General features: G+C 40.8%; 1 protein-coding gene across 1 annotated transcript in view; it reads left to right on the top strand.

The window, feature by feature from the left end:
- Positions 1-19,526, top strand: part of LOC124158118 (protein limb expression 1 homolog) — a 407,177-nt gene extending 387,651 nt beyond the window's left edge. The window contains exon 5 of the mRNA XM_046533300.1: positions 19,199-19,526. Within this exon, the coding sequence (XP_046389256.1) occupies positions 19,199-19,526 (328 nt within the window). The remainder of the gene's footprint in view (positions 1-19,198) is intronic.
- Positions 19,527-19,966: the final 440 nt, after the last annotated feature.

Genomic DNA, 19,966 nt, shown 5'->3' with positions numbered 1-19,966 from the left:
ACGTATTTATATTTTCGGCTCATTCACTCGACTAAGGAGAATTATTCATTGTAGGAAGGAATCTCTCACAAGAATGAAAACTTCAACAAACCACTCGACTAAAATATAAGTGATTAGGGTGAAGCAGAGAAACGATGACCAGTTCTTCATCAGTTTATGACGTCAAAAACTTCATTTAATTATTTGCGAAACGTATAAGGCCATTACATTTTATTCGCGTCTATTTTCGCGATCGACGTAGTGATTCGTGATATTATTATCGTATTATTTTCACTATTTATATCATTATAACTATCATAGCAATTGTGAATATCTTCGCTTCATTCGCTCATTCCGTTAAAATTATCATATTTTGGTATGCAACGTGAGATATCGCCCAGAATTAGCCGATAAGTCCGTTCTTCCCCGATCACATCGTTTTCTGCTACATCTCTCGCGAGTAGCGCGCCGTCATGTGTTCAGCGGAGGATGCTGGAAGTGTTCCGCGCACATATATGGACGCGTTATGACGTTTTATCGTTGGGCTGGTGGGGGATGGAGGAGTTGGTGGGAGAGGGGGCAAGGCGCCCCTCACTCCCGGGGGCGCCGTTTTCGAATCGACGCCTCTGCCCCCTCGGCGGGCGAACACGGCCCCGCTTGAGTGTATTCCATTGTCGACAGCACTCATAAAGTGTTCAATGCTCTACGATTGCAACGGAGATTACGCTGCCCATAGGGATGCATTCTGCAGCCTCCTTCCTCATTGTGCCTCCGCTTTTCCTCCTCCTACTTCCTCAACCTTCTTTCCTCGCCTCTTCAGCCATCTTCTCTACGCCCTATCCTACCGTAGCAGACTACACTTTCTGCGTCGTGCGTTGAGTTTTCATTCGGGGGATGGAAAATGTTTGTGGTGTTCATTTTGTAATTATTGAGAGAGGTGTCGGCCTACCATACGGATATTATAATAGTGTAGTTTCCTTCATCAAGGAAAACGAAATGCATTGATTGCGATTCTTTTCCCACCATTAGTGTATTCATAATACACAAATTACTTGGTTTTAGAAATCCCAGTTTAGACGAATGGCAATGGTCAATTTTAACCTTATTTGAAAAAAGCCAGATTGGCGCCCATGCGATTCCACTCCACGTGACGTCAAAGGGACCTAGTTTCTATACGAGTAGATAGGAGTTTTACATTGCCTGAGATTACCAATGCATGCATGAGGCACAGAGCTCAGGGAAACATCTCTTAATAAGATTATAATTACCTAAGTTCGGAAAGTTTCTTTCGTTTGATAGGGTAGTAATAATCCTTATTTAAGCCAAGCGTTACCTGCTAGCAGCCTGCGTTGTATCAGCGCTCAAAACCTCGCACCAGAGTCACCTCACAAGGCGACAGCTGGAACCAGAACGACGTCACACGGACTTTTCCCAGCATTCCTACTTAGCCGTCGCGTTTTCGCCCGCTTGAAATTTTTCACTTTTCGTTCAATCGCGAAAAATAGATATCGTCATTCGATAATCTTAGAGCGTGAAATGCGTACTCCAGGAGTAATAATCTTTCGATTCAGGCAATAAAAAAATAATAGGAAACCATCCTATTGCTCCTATTGTTTAGAGGAGCGAGGGAGTCCTCCTAACTCACGGGGGCGATTCAGTATTGTCGTGTGGTCGGAGTAGTGCGACGTACATTACGTTGTGTGACGAGAGACTTAGGACTGCGAGCCGAATCATCGGGGGACAAAAGGTGGGGTGGACATCTGGGCGTTCTCTCTCTCTCTCTCTCCCTCTCTCTCCTATTCTTAATATGCAGTCCATTTTATATCAGTTACCCCTCCTTTTTTTGGGCGAATAATTAATTTTCACACGTGAAAATATATAGCCCAAACAGTATTTATCACTCGTGCTAAACCTTCGGGCGACGTATATATTCTGCAACTCTCGTAAATATTCAGGAGCTGTATACCATGATGATAAAAATGAGCAGCAAATTATATATCAAAGCTGTAAAACTAGACAAAGAAAATATTTTATGCCCAAAGTAAATAAGGAATATTGGGAAAGGTAAAGGAAGTATAGCCTTATAAAACTATTGAATGCGTAAAGGAAATTCATACAGGGATTGTGTGCGGGTAAAATGTTTTACTGCAAAAATATTGTTAAAAAAGTGTTCCACAGAGATACATTAAGGTAATAGATCCCGTATTCCTTAAAAGCTAGTGCATATTTATTGTGTTAGTGAGCCTGATCTGTATGAATCGAATATTATTTTCCAAAATGTTGTGAGTTATGCAAGTTCTTATTTAACATTCTAACTTGTAGTATCCTTTTAACTTCTCCTATAGTTTTCAAATTCTTAAATTCATCTTTTAAACTTTTAAATAGTCTAAGAACTAACTCTTTTAACTACCTGCTTCCGTCAATTGTGTGGCATCGATGGAGTTCATATTTTTCTCCAAAAAATTCAACAGAGTATCTGCAATAATCTTTCCAATATTTTACTTAAGCATGGTAGTACTGATAGATATCGACCTATAATTCTGAGTTTATAAATTATTTGCTTTTTTTAATTACAAGAAAAAATTGAAAAATGCAATCTGCAATTATATTCTTAGGCTTCGTAGTCAAGTCAACATTTACTGGTTGCGACGTGCCCATCGATTTTTACCGCCTTCCTAGTTGAATTGCTTCAACTCTACTAATGGAGCGAATCGATACCTCAATCGACTCTATCCGCAGTTTCTGTTCGCACCCATGAGTCAAGCATTATAGTCGACCATTATAGGAGTCAACTTCAGCGTGCAAGCAAGGCGTTACTCGGCTACCATCGATGGTCTTCCCGTTTTTATTTAAGTTTTGTTTCAATGTTGATCACATGTAGTCATTTATCTTATAACGATTTCCATCATATAAGTATTTCAATTTTTGTCCCTCAACTTATCTATTAGGGCCCCCGCGCACTGGCAACTTTTACAAAGCAACTATTTAGTTGCTTTGAGGAAGTCCCTATGGAACACACGGCAGTTGCGGCAACTCAAAAGTTGCCCGTGCGCGGGGCCACAATCAATTTCGTGTGTTTCATTTGAACATCCACAAAGCAACTAAATAGTTGCTTTGTAAAAGTTGCCAGTGCGCGGGGGCCCTTAGGCTCCACATCATAGTGTCTAGTTGATCAATACTAACGTTATACGATATTAGAGGAACAACTCTCAATTGTAAATTGAGGCCATTTTTGCCAATATGGTATGAGTTTACATTCTTTCTCCTCCAATCCTCCGTCCTTCAGCCCAAAATGGACTTCTCAGTTTATGAATTTTCCTTACGAATCAAGTGAGTAAATTCTTTTCTGGTATTAACAGTTTTTAATGGTTGGCTCTCTCTAAGTATTTTGGTATTTTGCGTAAGTGTCGCATAGTGGTGTCAAGTCAAAAGAGGAGGGAAAAACTAATACAGCTCTTATAATAGCGTAATTATTTGATTTAACGGTTTTATTCCACATTTTTTTCCGTTCTTCTAATCTTATGTGGATTTTCTGAAGGAATTGCTATATGCTGGCAATTTTTGCCTTTTCATGAATTTGCACGTATATTTTGTTATTTTGCGTAATATTTTATGGCCATAAGATGTGCATGTTGCAGTCATCTTGCATGCTACATGTAATAAAAATAATTTTAATGCCTCCAAAAATGTACAATTATTAGAAAAAAGCATAAATCGGGAAGCTCTATATTACCCCTAAGATGGAAACCTGCTTGGGGGTAACCGTGAGAGACTGGGCGCACGTTCCAACCAAAACCACCTTGAAGTCACCACTGTCAGGTCCAGCTATCCCCGGCCTATATAGCCCAAACCGACCAAGATGGCCGGCCTAGGCTAAATGGCAGCAGGGAGAATTGTCCTAGAAGGACGGTCAGCCAGGTTGGCTTCGGTTGGAACGTACCTTCAGGACGCACCACGCGTCGCATTCTTTATTAACTCAATGAACATGCCACAATGCAAATCATTTTCAAACAACAGACCAGAACCTTTTCTAACAGAGTGTAATACAGCTTGATTATCTGTGTACAATACAATATCGGAATAATCTGGCACGTTTGTGTTGGTGATTGATCACCCCCTGCCAAACACCCTATAGGGTGGCTCACAGGGTAATTATGTAAATTTAAGATCTATGATAATACCATTCAATGCCATTTTTGATGGTGTCGTCTCCCCATTTCAGTGCATTGGCAGTCCTTGTCTACTACACTACCCGTTTTCCTTTCTCCACCGCTGCTTACAAAGAATCCTTTTCTCATTTCAACCACCCTCATTGTCTCAGTCCCCTCTCAATACTTAGGCTCCTCCCTCTCACCTCTTTCTCTCTCTCTCTCTCTCTCTCTCTCTCCCTCTCTCTCTGTACATCCCATCGCCAGTATTTCTTGTGCATCTTTAATCTCTTTAAACCTTTTTTTTTATCCTTCGTCTACCATTTCCTTTCTCCCTTCCACTTGCTTCCTACCGCCTCACGGAGAGCCAAGCATCTGCTGCTCCGCGTTGGCCATTAAAAACGCGTTGATTTATGTGCGTATCTTTGTTTCTCGGCTCACCCGCCGCTTAGGGGAACGAATTTTCGCAACTGCTCCCCGCTCCCACTCCTAATCTCTTCTTATTTGAAACACATTTACGCTCATACACGCACGCACACACCCGCGCACTGACTTTCGCGAGATCACCGAGAGCTTATATGTTGAGGGTTTCCATCGCACTTCTATCTCCAATTTACCCTAAGAGGTAGATAATCCTCTTAAAGCTGTTATTCTACGTTTTTTTTCCTTCCTCCCCATCTTGCTCTCTTCCTTGTCCTTTTCCGCTCGCGTCGGTTCATAGAGTCGTAATATAAGTTGTGAGCGCTTGAGTGAGTCTGCTAATAGGATACGTACTATAAATGTAGTAAGTTCGGAAGTTATGAATCTCCGTGCCGCCGCTGGTTGGTGAAAGGGTGTTTGAAACTAAACAGGATTTTTCACCGCTAGCAGAGGCAAGTCGTATCTGTGATTGTGCTGGCGAGTGTGTGGGAATTTATTTATTGTTTTTTTCCCCAATTCCTCTCGTTTGCCGCGCGCCGCTCAGCAAATATGCTCGGCGATTGCATTAATTGGCATTTCCTCGTATCGACATTCCAATGTTTTCGTTAAATCGAAGCCATGATCGACATTTTTGACCGTTGACTCAAGCCGAGTTTACTTGTCGAAGTCATGAGATAGGTATCAGTTTGTTTACGCATATATTTTTCTTAAGGAACTGGCCGAAAAAATTGCACCACAAATATTTTTAATTTTTGTCACTATATCACTTATTTTATGAAGGGTTTGATTCTTTCCTCGCGAATGATGGCTGAGAATGCCTTTTGGGCTTCCCACCGGGTTAGGCACTCAATTTCTGCTGACGTTTCGATAAAATACTTTTTCATCGTCCTCAGGGCTGGTTGATTAACCGACAACCAACCAACATCAACCAGCTCTGAGCAAGATGAAAAAGTATTTCATCGTAACGTCGACAGGAATGGAGTGCCAAAACCGGTGGGAATCCCGAGAGGCGTTTTCAGCCACTTATTTCAGCTAATTTTGAGGTTTAAAATTTAACGCCTTTTATTTCATGAATAAGTTAGCAGTAACAATGAAAACCAGTGGCAAAGAGCATTTTCAGAATGATACGCCCTTTCAGTATTCACCTTGGTAATATTTCGCCTCCGAAAAATTATTGTAAACCCTTGTGGTGTTCCAGGAGGATCTCAAATGATCCATGGAACTTAAATACTGTATATTGGAATACAATTTTTATATCAATAACAACACAATAATAATAGGCCTTCGGACGCTACAACCAAATCCTCCACTAGCGAGGTAACCTAGGGAAAGAAACTGCCCCCCCCCCAATCCCATCATGATTGTGTCATTCATTCGCCTAAGGCTTAGCGCGGGGTATTTTCTACCATCACCTTTCCAAAACTATCTTCAGGTTGCATCGCTAAATGAGTGAGTAATTTCGTTTTATTTAATTATGAAAATTGAATTCATCTTTCATTTTTGGCAGACATAATGAAATGTGATCGAAATATGTAGTGTCAGAAGATAGATGCGCCTGGACGATTGGTCTCTTGAGCTGATTTATTGCGGATATTAGCCAAAAGGGAAAAATTTTTGGAGAAGGCACAAGTTCCCAAAGCCCCACACTAGCCACGTGCCTGCTAGGGATCAGCCAGTAAGTTTCCATATCATCATTCTTTGCGTTTATCATAACGGTTAATATACAACGTTTGCTTCCTCTGTGCCCTCTTGTCTCGTATGCTTTTTGAGAACTTTTGTCCTTAGATTTGATGAAACTTCGTAGTAGGCTGTTCATAATAAAATGGTCTTGAGCGCTATAAGTTTTATCTTTCCAATTTAGGGTATACAACCATAACTTACCGAGCGATGCATCACGATGAAATTAAACATAAATACGATGACATTTTTGTCAATATAAACTATTATTTAGTAACAGCCACCAAAGCAAAGTATTTATAATGCCGTTGGAATGGACACAGTGATTTGGCCTTTGGCAATGTACCTAGGTAATATAGAGTATGTTGCGGAAAGTGCAATTCCACTAGATTGTCTGGGTAATATGGAGAATGTTTCAGAATGCGCAATTCTGCCAGTGTACTAGGTTATGTGGAGTATGTTGCGGTATCACTAGCCCGGCTACGTGCCTGACGGGAGCTGCTAGATGCCAAACTCACCTGCTTCTCAACCCGCCAGCACGAATATTACAAAAGAGGATCCTCAGGTCGGCATCTAAATTGTTGTCACCCACCGCGCATTTAAATGGGTTTACAAAAGTCGCTACTCGTGTCGCTGTCGGACAAAGTGAATGGAAATACGATGTGTTTAGGGTTACTTACCGAACTTTAAGCTCATGATGATGTGAATTATCAAATTCATTGCTTTTCAATGCTATTCTTTGCAATGGCAATCATTTTACTGCAAAATATTGGGGGAAAAAGTGGATCGCATTGCACTCATCACCGCGCCGCGGATATTATTGAAAACCGATTAAAATACGACCAAAGTGGCAGCAGAAATCAGCCTTCTATGGGATGGAATTGGGCCTCCTCTATGCAGTCCTCTTGCCCGCGCGCGTCATCAAGTGTGAAGCCCTCTGGCGACTCGCGGAGGAACTGTTGCACATAAGAGGTCGAGGGATGGTTTGCGCCTATTTTCTCTAACCCCTCCCTTGCTCTTCTTCGCTTATACTTCCTTCCCTTCTCCCCCCCCCCCCCACTCCTCTCAACACACGCCCAGCTCCGCCGAGTCAACTCTGAAATCATTTTCGATTTTATGGCTCTGGTGATGAAATTGGCTCCCTCATCTCTCTCACTCGCTATGAACCAATTCCGGTTCTCTGAATTTTTCCCTTCCCGCGCCTTCCACTTATTATGAACACGAATTCCTCGCTCATTGCCTGTCCGTTATCTCTTCTTCCTGAAAAAGATGAGAGGGCAAAAGATTGAGATGAAAAAAGGAAAACGACATCGCATGATAATAATGCATGGGTCCGAATCGTTCTCTATTTTTGTTGCATTTTTCCGAGGCGCCTCTTGATTCAGCTTGTACGCCGGTACATCTGAGACCGAAGACTAGTGGAGTTGCGTACAAAGCCAGGAGACTTCTTATTATAATGAAAATCGGGATTTCCGCAGGCCTTCAAAAAACCAGGAAACCAGGAAAAGTCGAGGAATTGTGTTGTGAGGAAAATTTCACCAACAGTGCATTAGGATTCCCTGAAAATTTACTACCTGCTATACACATTCCTGTGCACCATAGAGTGTGGCTTATTTTCTTTATATTTTTCTCGGATTCTTGATGTCAACGTCATAAAATTTGCTATTAGCTAGAGAACCGGGAAACTCATGCTCATTAATTATCTGATTATTATCAACGTTCGTGGACCTAGTATGACATGTGTTTAAAAAGCCATCCTGCTATCGTCTTTAGGTCTAAGGTGAGAAACGTGGTTACTTCTCTGCCTTTTGTAGCGCTGACAGTCCTTACGCTGAGCGCTGATTGGCTGGCACTTTCTTACACACGTCACTGACTGGGTAGCCATTTGGTCCTGTAACAGTTTTCACACTCAACAATTTGCAAGACTACTCTGTTACACCTTGAATAGTATCGGCTCTCCTTTGCCAATATCTCCTTCAAAATCACTTTTGTGGCCCCTCTTATTCCAATCATGCTCGGGAATGGCGGACGAGCTGTAATGCTTTTGCTTGGAGGCCTCTTGATAACGCCAACGCATTAATACTAGTTCTTTGATTTTTTTATCCTGGAACTCGATTCAATGGAATGTACGATATATTATCTTCGAGTGAATCCAAATCCGACCATCTTGGGAAGGACCTCCATTACATTTGCTATTACATTCGATATTAAAATGTATTCGGATAATCAACTGTTGGGAATTATTGAAAAGACAACAGCTACTAATATTATTTTTTTAGATTTATATTAATAAATTGTAAATGATGAAGAAAATTACCTCAGTTGTCCATCACTTCCTCCAAATACCATACCAAGCCATAAAAGTCTTCTTAAAGTCCTGAGAAAGGGAACTTTTATGATTTGGTATGGCATTTGGACGAGGCGACTGGCAGTTAAAGTAATTTATGCGTGGAGAGAAGGGTAAGGAAGGGTAAAAAGTGGAGAGAAACCCGGCGTCGCTCTTAACAAAAGGTGCCAAAAAGACCACTTTAACTTCCAATCTGATAGACAGGATCCTGAGCTGAAAGGGCTCTCAACAATGCACTCAAGTAGGGATCGAACATTCTTTGAAAAATCTCCTCCATCGCTGGGAAGCGAACTCGGACCCACTAAAAAGGAGACATCTCCAAAGTGATGTTCGGGATCTACATGCGGATGTTATTTTCTGAAACTATATAGGCAAGGTAGAAAAAGTGTCACGGCTTTCTTCCACATAGGCCCGGGTTCGAGAGATATTCGCCCTATAATTCGCGTGGTAAGTCAAAAATCGGAGTTTTGTTTATAATCCAAAAATTGATATTGAATTTAAAAAATCGCGAAGTAACTAAATAAAACGAATGGGGAGAAAATGCAACAGTGATTTCAAAAATCAGAAGAGGGAAAAACTATTTCCGACACTGGGACACGATCCCGGGACACTTATTATAGGTTAAAGGACTAGCGCCCTACACTACACCGCCATGGCTATATTTGATAGATGGAGATTACTCAATGGATGTGATGCTGCGCGAAATCTTCACAAGCGAATATCTCTCGAACCCGGGCCTATGTGGAAGAAAGCCGTGACTTTTTTTCTACCTTACCTATATAGTTTCAGTTAATAACATCCTCATGTAGATCCCGAACATCACTTTGGCGATGTCTCCTTGTAAGTGGGAAGTAAACACTGTTGCCACCACCGCACTATTCCGATCCCATTCAAGAGTTCTATATCCTTTCATTGCTATGAAGGGAATTATATCGTTCACTCTTCTCTCGTCCATTTGGTCTTTATCATTTTTCTGCAGCAACACATTTCGGATGTTTCTGTCCCCCGCTTCTCTTCCGCTCCCATCGTACATGTCTTACTTTCTCAAAGAGAAAAAAAACTCCAGTATCTGAATAATCTGTATAGTATATATCTTATTAACTTTTTCCTTATTTATACGTTTAGTTCGTCGTGAAGCGTGTTGGGCTAGTGTGTAGAGCTTGCCCACTCATTGAATGGTCTCTGGTTCAAATCCCAGGTGAAGTTTTCGAACCACCCCATAGAAAATCCTTGAAATATTAGGTGGTTTAGGGAAAGAATCTGGCACTTCTACCCTGATGTGTGAATTTCACAGTCCTCTCGGCTAGCCTAAGGTGAGCTCTATCCTCATCTATCTTAAATAGCCCCCGGGTTGAATCTCTGAGTGATTGCTGTTTATTGTTACAATATTCTCATATTTAGGATAGTCATGAGCGAAATTCACCTATAATTTTGGCCATAAACTATTTCCTCTTTTATTGAGAGTTAAAGAAATGCTGATTTTTTAATACTGTGTTAAAGAAATGAGATAAACATTTAAATCCTCTGTTTTATAAGAAAATGACATTAATATTTACAGTAAATATCATGTCCCTAAAATGTTTTGAGTATGTAATTTAGTATTGATGCAATGGCAGATAATATTGATGAGATAACGTTATAAGTGATTTTGGTGGCATGGAAAATATGGGTGTGATATGATTTCATAATTATTTCGAGTGAGCGCAAATAAATACTTTCGGTGGATAGTGGTAAAGTATACGTAAACTTAAATTTCAAATCCACCGTTAAAGCAATTTTTGCACAATATGGCGCAAGTGTAATGATCATACAAAGCAAGGGTTTGTAATGAAACCTGTCGAAATAAAATTTCATCGTGATATCGTGAAATAGTCGTAATTATGTAGCAAATATTAAATCCTTTTTGATTCTAACATAATTTTAATTAAACTTTATTCAAGTACGTTTGAGATAGTGACACATGTTGTCGATATTATATACCTATATATAGGTAATTATTCTTTGCTAAATATGCGCTGCGATCCACTGTGGTTGACATTGAGAAGAGATTTAATGAATTTACTCGTAGTTCTTCGCGTCAAGAGAAAGGGGTGATGATAATTAATAAACAGGGAGATGACTATATATCTTAAGCATCTTAAAAATGTGTAAATAATAATTAATTATCCCTTACCGAATGATTTGCTCATGCATTATTATGCCCCGGGTCGCTTCATAGCTTGTTTAATGCGCACCAAGTGGCCTCTGGAACCGCAGTGAATTCATTGAGGTTTACTTACGCACTTGGGCGGTGTAGCTTGGAATAACGCGCGCGATTAATCGCAGCGAGATTGCGCTATCGATAGCGAGTTTGACACAAAGCGCCTCCCGTCGCCATTTATTATCGGAGACCCCTCAGAGGTTTGCGGGAGCCAGGGCGTGCAATTATTGTACTGTAAATGAGCCTTATCGAAGCCGCATTAAGACAAACACTCCCGGTTACGGCTTAATAAGTCCGGATCATTATAATTTCCATGCATGTGTTCAGCGGCGCAGGTGCCCAAGCCAGCTGGACGGTTGGGGACTGACTGTATCGGCCCGCTTTCCATCCCTTTCGACTTCGGAGAATCGGAGATTCGGTAGTGGCATTCAGGGGATGGAGGAAGACCGGGAGAATACGCAGAAATCTTCTCGGGTTGTCAACCGGGTGTATTTCTCCATCTCAGACCTTTCGGCAGCTCACTCTGCAACCGTTTTCAGGGTTGAAGAGTGATTAGTTTTTTTTACACATTTTTAGATGGCTAATGATACAAAGCTTTTAATGATAGCATTAATGATTTATTCATTCTCTCTCAATAAGAATAATTATGAATAAAAGTTTTCATTCATCCATAAGGTGATAGTAGCGTTATCTTCTCAGTTCTTCCGCCATTTGTGTGAATAGATGTATTTCCCAATCTCTAACCTTTCGGCAGCTACTCTACTACCGTCTTAGGGTTGAAGAGTGATTAGTGTTTACACATCTCTAGATGGCTATGATACAAAACTTTTAATGATAACATTAATGTTTCATTCATTTCCTTTCATAACAAATTTGTTTCACCCCAGAAGGTTATAGTAGTTTTCTCCTTAGTTCTTCCGATAATGGTTCTTTTCTGGTCTTCCTTTCTCGGCGTCCACCATTTACGAATCATTGAGCGCTACTCTCTAGATTATCCAGGATATTACTCTCGTTTATGACCATCTATATTTGTATTTAGCCTTAAGCCACTCGGTTTTGAAAGTATACAGAACCGAACGGATTAGATTATTTTATGATTAATCTCAGAATCGTTTCGTTCGATCGAGTTAGTTCGATTTTCCTCCTCGCATTGTAATAATAAGTGTTACTTTCTTTCAATCATGAAATTCTTCCCGTCAAACTTTTAGTATTTTCTTTCCTTCTCTCTTCACTTTCATCCTTAAGCATGCTTAAAAAAAATGCGTTAGGATGTTCATTGGTTTGGTGAAGTATTCGATATTTAAGGTAGAGCTGGAGGGTGAGTGACATAAGTGAAAGGAGGAAAAATTCTGGTGCGAGAAATTTTGTTTTGGTAAGAATATCACATTTTTTTATTATGCGAGGTGGAAATATGAAATCTATCGAACAATATGATGCGAAGACTAATCAGAAATTAACCAAGTTCGTGCGGTACTACAGCTTCAATAGCAGGTGACTTTCATAGACTAAAGGTCTATTTGAAGGTTTAATAGACTAATTCCAGGCTAAACTGTTATAGTAGATGGTCATAAACTGTACTGACTGTGTGCGTAATCTAAATAATAGTGCCCCACAATGCAGAGTAGTGGACACTGAGAAAGGGAAACGAAAAAAGAACAAATATACGCCGCTAATACCGTTTCGTGGCTATCCTTTTAATGGCACGCTACCAACGTAAAATAACGATTTTGCTCGCTTTGCAATTTATTCCAAAGAGAATAAGAAATAAGTATTCATCTGTAAAATTAATGAATGAAGTTGAAATGAATTAATCTCATGATGGCGGCAGAAATTTACCCCTAATATTTATTAGAACTTCGCTCGTTGCTAATTCATTGGGGTCATATCGAGAGAATGCATTGTAATCCGACCGCACAAATGTTAAAGGAGAGGGTTCTCCAGTCGGCCCCTGTATATGTCATCATCCACCGCGCATTGAAATAGATTTACAATATTAGTAAAATTAGATATTGCAATATTTCCTCTGGATTTTACTTTAATACGACGCGTTTCGTTTATACAAACAACACTATCAAGTGCCTGTTACTGTTAGTATTGTTTGTAACGAAGAAACGCGTCGTATTAAAATAAAATTCAGTGGAAATATTGCAATGTCTAATTTTAACTAATTTTAAGGACTTCCACCACATCGTGCCTCAAATTATACAGGGATTTACAATAGTTATCCTTGGCGTCGCTGGCGGCAAAGCGATCCGAATTCTACGGAGAAATAAGCAGCATTCGGGGATATTAACCGAACTTTATGTTTGCGACGAAATAAACCATCAAATATAAAACTTTTCAATGCTAAAATTGATTGTTTTAATTGGCCTTTTTAATGTTTTCAATGCTATTCCTCCTTATTGAAAATTATTTATTGGAAATATCGATAAAGAATGGATCCCTCTGAGCTTATCGCTGCTATGCGGGCATTTTTGAAATCCGATAAAAATGCGGTCGAAGCGGGTACGTAAACATCCAACTTCTACGGAGTGTTTTAAATACAAGAATTTTAAAATGCGCACTTGAAATACATTTCTAATTTTTATTTGGTTTTTCAAATACAAGACCTGACGTAATCTTGTATTTTGTATTTTAAATGCGGATTTGTATTTTATCCATTCTAAATAAAAAACACTTTTCAAAAATACTTTTACTAAAAATATCAATATGCAACTGCCATAGGAGCGATTTAAAAATACGTATATTAAAATTATGCAACGACCGCCGTGAATTGGACTCTAGGGAGCTGTTGGAAATTTTAAAAGAATATTGAAAGTCAGGACAGCACTCTGATAAACGAATATCTTTACCCCTCCTTTTTCCCTATTCTGGCGTCCGTCTTAAAATTCATCTCTTCCATTGGTTCTTAGGTAACTAGGTAACAATAATAAGGTAAATACATCATAATGTACGCCTGAAAATGATAATTACTCATCGTAACCCGGGTCGCGATATCTAAAGAAGTAGTGGTATTAGTAATAGTGAAATATCCTAGAAAACTTATTAAAAACACTATTTTGAATTTTGCATTTCAAATACTCCTCGGCTTGTATTTTGCTCACAAGGAGACATCGCCAAAGTGATGTTCGGGATCTACATGAGGATGTTATTAACTGAAACTATATAGGTAAGGTAGAAAAAAAGTCACGGCTTTCTTCCACAAAGGCCCGGGTTCGAGAGATATTCGCTTGTAAAGATTTCGCGCAGCATGACGTCCCTTGAGTAATCGCTAACCTCTTAACTACAGCCGTGTTCTTCTCTCTTCTAACTTTTGAAATCACTCTTACATTTTATCCCCATTCGTTTTATTTAGTTACTTCGCGATTTTTTAAATTTAATATCAATTTATGGATTTTAAACGAAACTCCAAATTGTGCCTTACCACGGCGATTACTCAAGGGATGTCATGTTGCGCGAAGTCTTTACAAGCGAATATCTCTCAAACCCGGGCCTATGTGGAAGAAAGCCGTGATACATTTTATACCTTACCTGTATAGTTTCAGAAAATAACATCCGTATCCAGATCCTGAACATCACTTTGGCGATGTCTCCTTGTCAGACCTGCCGTTGGGCAACCCTCCCACCTGGAGACTTGAATGAGCGAATGAGGTTATGCTTGCGGTTGTTTGTGTGAGTAGGTGATAGAGGAGGGTGGATTCGAGCTTTGGGTGGGAAGACACCTCGTAAACTGCTCTCGTCACTCTCTCCATTCTATGTTCCTTTCGTCTGCGCCCTTCTCTTTCCCTGGTCACGTGATTCCGATTATTTATCCCATCAGCACCTCTTGCTCGCCTCACTTCCTTGACAACAATAAAACTATTGGAATCTCCGAGAAACAATCGAGCAGAGCTTTCAATATGGAATCAAAAACTCAAATGGCCGTATAATATCTTCCGAAATTCGATCGCTGCGTTGGAAGTGAGAGCCCTTCTATCGCTAATTTATTTCTCAAGTAAATAATTTTGATATCTGATATATTTTAATATTTTGATATCGAGGTAAAATCGAGGAAACTACAGAGAGAAGTCCCCAGTACGTCCTATATAAGTTTGACATAAAACGTTGCAATTTTTGGCCGCATTTTACTCGATTTGCAAAGATGTGGCTATGAGGGACGAGCAATACATTTATTCTCAGCATTTGCATTGGAGCACTTGCATTAGCGGGGAATAACGTCAAAAAGCAATTAATATGATGTAATCTATCAAAATTATTCTAAATTTCGGTTAACAAACTTAATTATGACTTATTAGGGGGAAATTCGGAATACTATCCCGTCAACTTCGCGATTGGCAACTTCGGTTAAAGACATTTAATTACGCGATCGGTGACAGTACGTCTCGAGGAGGGATCGGGTTGGTAGGGTAGCCAGAGTGCTAGCCTCCCACACAGGTGGTGCGGGTTCAAATCTCGGCGGTGGCAGAGATTTTTCAGAGGTTGTACGATCCCTCTTTGAGTGTTTTGTGGAGGGAACTTCAAGTACGACACTACGTCTGTCGGATGGGACGTTAAGCCATGGTGACTTTCATTAGGAGTAGGCTAATGCCGATATCAGGTTTCTCTTCACCCATATTCCAAGGCCCAATGATCTTAGCTGTCGGTCACCTCCTCCATACATCATGCAAATCCGTACTCACATTCCAAGGTTTAGTGTAAAACCGCTCATCATATTCATCGGCGACGAAATATGGAAATTCTTATTTTTTCTGTGGATGTCTTTTTAGAGTCAATGATGTCTCTCCACCTTTACCGCCCAATCGCCACGACACAACATTGTTTTTCCCTTTTCATACCCTCCATTACCTCTCTGTCTCGTCGATGCTCCACGCGTAGTTCTTTGTTGTTTACACTTACCTCAAAAAATGGTTCTTCCTTAGCAAGTGGATGAATCTGAACTCTTGTGACGTCATCAACTCATGAATGGAGGTCAGAAACTTTTGTTTTCTTTTTTTGAAAATCACAAAAGGATTGCTGAATGGGGACGATTTTTTACCTTCCATCTACCGATTTCTTTTTTCTGATTTCGGGTATAAGAAAATGATATCCCTTTATCCATGGTCAATTATTTGTGAATTGCATTATAAAATTTAATGCACAGGCTAATGTTGACTAGGATCTTATCAATCCACTCCGAAAATTTTATGATGATACCATAAAGGTAAAACAAGTAAATCTTCAAAAAAAATACCGGTCGAACAGGAGTCATATGGGCACTAAGTCTGCTGATTCCCACTCCCCTCTCCACCCTCCCCTACCATCTGCATTCGTACCGATTCCTCGAGGGTCGGTCGAAGGAGGTTGAGGATAGGTAGGAGAAGTCCTTTTCCTCACATCTGGGAATTTTACACGGCCCCATCCCCTTTGCTCAGCAACGGGAATCCTCGGAATCCGTATCCGCCAAATTATTGTGCCCGTAGAAACATTGTTGGTGAATGGGCATCTTCTTCCCCAATTGAATCCCTAGTAGAGTTCTAGAGTGGACTGGTTCACGTTTTACCTCTGACTTATCTATAAGATAAGTCTGACGAGTCTGACGAGTCTGACTTATCTATAAGATAAAATGCCATTTACTGCGTAGTTCTTTTTCTCTGTTAGCTTCCCTCCTAACCATCGGCGGCGAAATATTCAAGTTCTTATTTTTTCTAGAGAGAGAGAGAGCTTTTTAAAATCAATTTTATCTAACCACATTTGCGGACCAATTACCACGACACAACATTGTATTTCCCTTTCCTCGCTCTTCACTATTCCTCGGTCTAATGTATGTTTCTCGCATACTTCGTCGTTGTTTACACTAATGTTAGTTATATCTTCCCTCAACAAATGGTTCTCCCTGAGCAGCCCTGAATGAAACCGAACCCTAATGACGTCACCAACTCATGAGTAGAGTGGAGAGTGCTCTCTCATTTAAACTCGCGAAAGAATGGCTGAATAGAGAAGATTTTTTACCTTCCTTCCTTCGATTTCTTTTTCTTGTATGATGTGAGGCACGATGTAGAGGAAGTTCTTAATACTATTAAAGTTACACATTGCAATATTTCTCCTGAGTTTAATATTAACACGACTCGTTTCGTTATTACAAACAACATTATCAAATGCAACCTAAGTCTTGAGAGTTCTTCCTTATATAGGTCTTGGTGCTCAAGGGAGGGGGTAAGGCGGAGGATGTGGTTTGGGTTTCGAGAAGGGGGAATACTGAGGGACGTATTCATTTTTCTCATTCTGGGTCTGAGAAAACGACCCCATCATCCATTTCCCAAGCTGTTTCTTTAAGTTTCCTAGTATTCTGTCTCCTTGCGTCCTTATTTTTCAAAGCATTTACTAGAACATCTGATCTTTAGTAGATTCATTCATTCATAGAACTGTATCCGACGATTGGTAAACCGTAGCTTTTTATTTCACCTTTTACCGAAATAATTTCCTTAGTTTCCTAATTTTCTTCTCATTTTTGTCCTTCCTCATTTGCCCCAAGAAGAATTTCTCATCTTTTTGCCATTCTCTTTGGACTTTTCCTTGTATATGTTCCCTCCATTATATTTCTTACGCAATCACTTTATCTAATAACATGGTCTATCCACCGGGTTCTTCTATGGTGTGCAGTTCTCTACAGCTCCCTTTCATCGATATATTATTCGATACACCATCTCTTGCTCCTTTGATCGCCCTGTTTCTGCTCACCTAATCAGATGCTGTGAAACTGCGTTCGTGGGACCTAGATTCACGGTCACTCTTCGAGTTTTTGGGGCTATACTTCCTAATCCACAGTTATTTCAATGTGTACTGCTACCAGCCGAACTCCATTCATATGATAAAAGAGGGCATTATTCAGGATATAAGGATTTTTGCGGAAGTACTCGTATGTTGAAGGAAAACGTAGAGAAATTTTGGGGAAGCAAATGCGATCCAGGGCACGTGATCAGGACCCATAAGATAACGGGCCTTTGATGATGCACCCGAAAAAAGAGACGGATGACTCGTATTCCGTGTCATTTGTCATTTGTTTTTGCCTCGTGACCACAGCCGAACTACCGTTATCGTTCGCTTTGAGATGGAATTCATACGGATTTTCGGCGACTGCGATTCGTCTTTGCTCATGTTAATGATGCGGCGGTGGATAACAGGCCCATAGTGTCACGAAATATTGCAGTGTTGCTTCGAATTGTTCATGATCGGATGAATTTCGCTTTATTATTAATGTAGGATAAGTATAGTTTACTTGGAGCATTTTGCTTATGACCTCGGTCTGTCTCTCCTCCCAATTTCAACTTCTCTCTTCAGTAAGGCCCACTCTCTTTCATTGTATCTGTAAATCTTATTCTCTTCCTATTTATCTCGCGCTTATTTGATATTCATCCCTCAAACGCAGTTTTTAATGCACTCCTCACTCCGTCCAAACCTTCTGTCTCTTCCATATCTCATCAAGAAGCTTCCCCGTATCCGCTTTGTTAACGTCCAATGCTACATACGTACGGTGTTCCTGAGCTGAAAATATTTTATGTCTGTAAGGTATCATGTAATACAACTACAGCAAAACCTCGAATTTAAATATCCGTGCCACATTTTAGCTATTAAGTATCTATAGCTATTAGGATATCTGCCAAAGCTAATAAAAGGGCCTTTGGCAATGGAAGTATTTTATTCTTGGAGCCTTAGGGTGTTCTTCCTTCCAATTTTTACGCTACATTTCGTTTGTTCCGGAACTGAGACATTTTGAATCCGGGAATTTTCTGCGATTCGTCGATAATACGGTCTTTGACCATGACTTGATGTCTAAACTCCATAAGGACTGGTTACAGAATGACAGATACCAGACAGGATAGTCTTCATGTCATCAGACCTTTTAATGTCATCTTGGTCATCGCCTAAACTATTGGTCCCTTCTGTTATCTTCTGAAGTAAAAACTTGCAGTTCATCGATGAAGGGGAGAGATAGCGATTGCTTCTTTTTATACATAACGACAGGATTAGGAAAGCTACTGTTACCGGGAGATTTCTGACCATTTTAACGAGTTACAGTCCTATTAAATTTATCGCAATATCCAATTTACACTGGAACAATGGTAATTTTGTGTAGTACATACAGGAGAGGTGCGTCTCCTAAACCCCCCCCTTTGTCCCTTTCACGGATCGGCTGCTGGACATTACGGGTGTTACTATATAAAAAAAATGAAGAGTAGATGCCTCTGGAGTAGTCTACTCCGCATATGTATCGCGTTTAGTCGTCATAAGAGAACAAATTTCCCGTCGGGAGGATGGCTGAAACCCCCAAAGTCCTTCCTCTCCCTGACTACGTGCCTGAGTACTGGTAAAATTATTTTTTACGCAATCTGATGTAGGTTTTACGCCATTCAATCACGATATTTGACGTCGTGCCTGTTTCTCTTGCAGACAAGAAGTGGTGGCCCACTACTCTCACCGGCCCCTGGACGACGACATGCGCTCCCAGATGGCGCTGGACTGGATGGCGCGAGAGCAGGAGGCGTCGGGAGGCGGCGGGGGCGGCGGGGGAGGCTCGGGGGGCAGTGGAGGCGGTGGCATCATCCGGAGGGAGCTGGCGCAGGCCGAGCGGGAGTTGGAGGCGGCGCGACTCGCTGGTCGAGAGCTCCGCTTCCCCAAGGAGAAGAAGGACATACTAATGCTTGCGCACACACAGGTGTCCGGGGGCGGAGGTGGAGGCGGCGGCGGGGGCGGGGACGGAGGAGTCCTCATGCCCTGAGGCCCGGAGGCGGCGGCGGGGAACGCGGAGGGGCGGTAGAGGAGGAGGTGGGCACGGAGGGGAGAGAACTCGAGTTTTTTTGTTATATTATTTTTTGCGTCTCCCGAAGACTCTCTCTCAAACCCCTTTTTTGGTGTAGTGGAGGAGGGGAGGGATCGGTTGGTGGAAAGGTTGAGGGGAGGAAAATTTTCGGAGGAAGCCGATGTGTTTTTGAAAAAATAATTGAAAGTTGGTGAAATGGAAGGCACGGATGATATGCCCTGTTTTCTTAATCCATGGCGGCTGGAATTCGCCTTTCTTCTTCAACCGTGAACTTTGCCAGTTTTTTTTTCTTTACAAATAAACTTTGCATCAATTTTCGCCATAACTTGTCTTTTGGTTTCATACTACAGCACACATCATCGTGCCTTAGTATGCCCAATATTGTCAAATTTTCTAAG

Source organism: Ischnura elegans, chromosome 4, assembly GCF_921293095.1.
Source record: "Ischnura elegans chromosome 4, ioIscEleg1.1, whole genome shotgun sequence".
In the NCBI taxonomy this organism is placed as follows: domain Eukaryota; kingdom Metazoa; phylum Arthropoda; class Insecta; order Odonata; family Coenagrionidae; genus Ischnura; species Ischnura elegans.
Note: the sequence above shows the minus strand (reverse complement) of the source record. Positions and strands in the feature narration are given on the sequence as shown.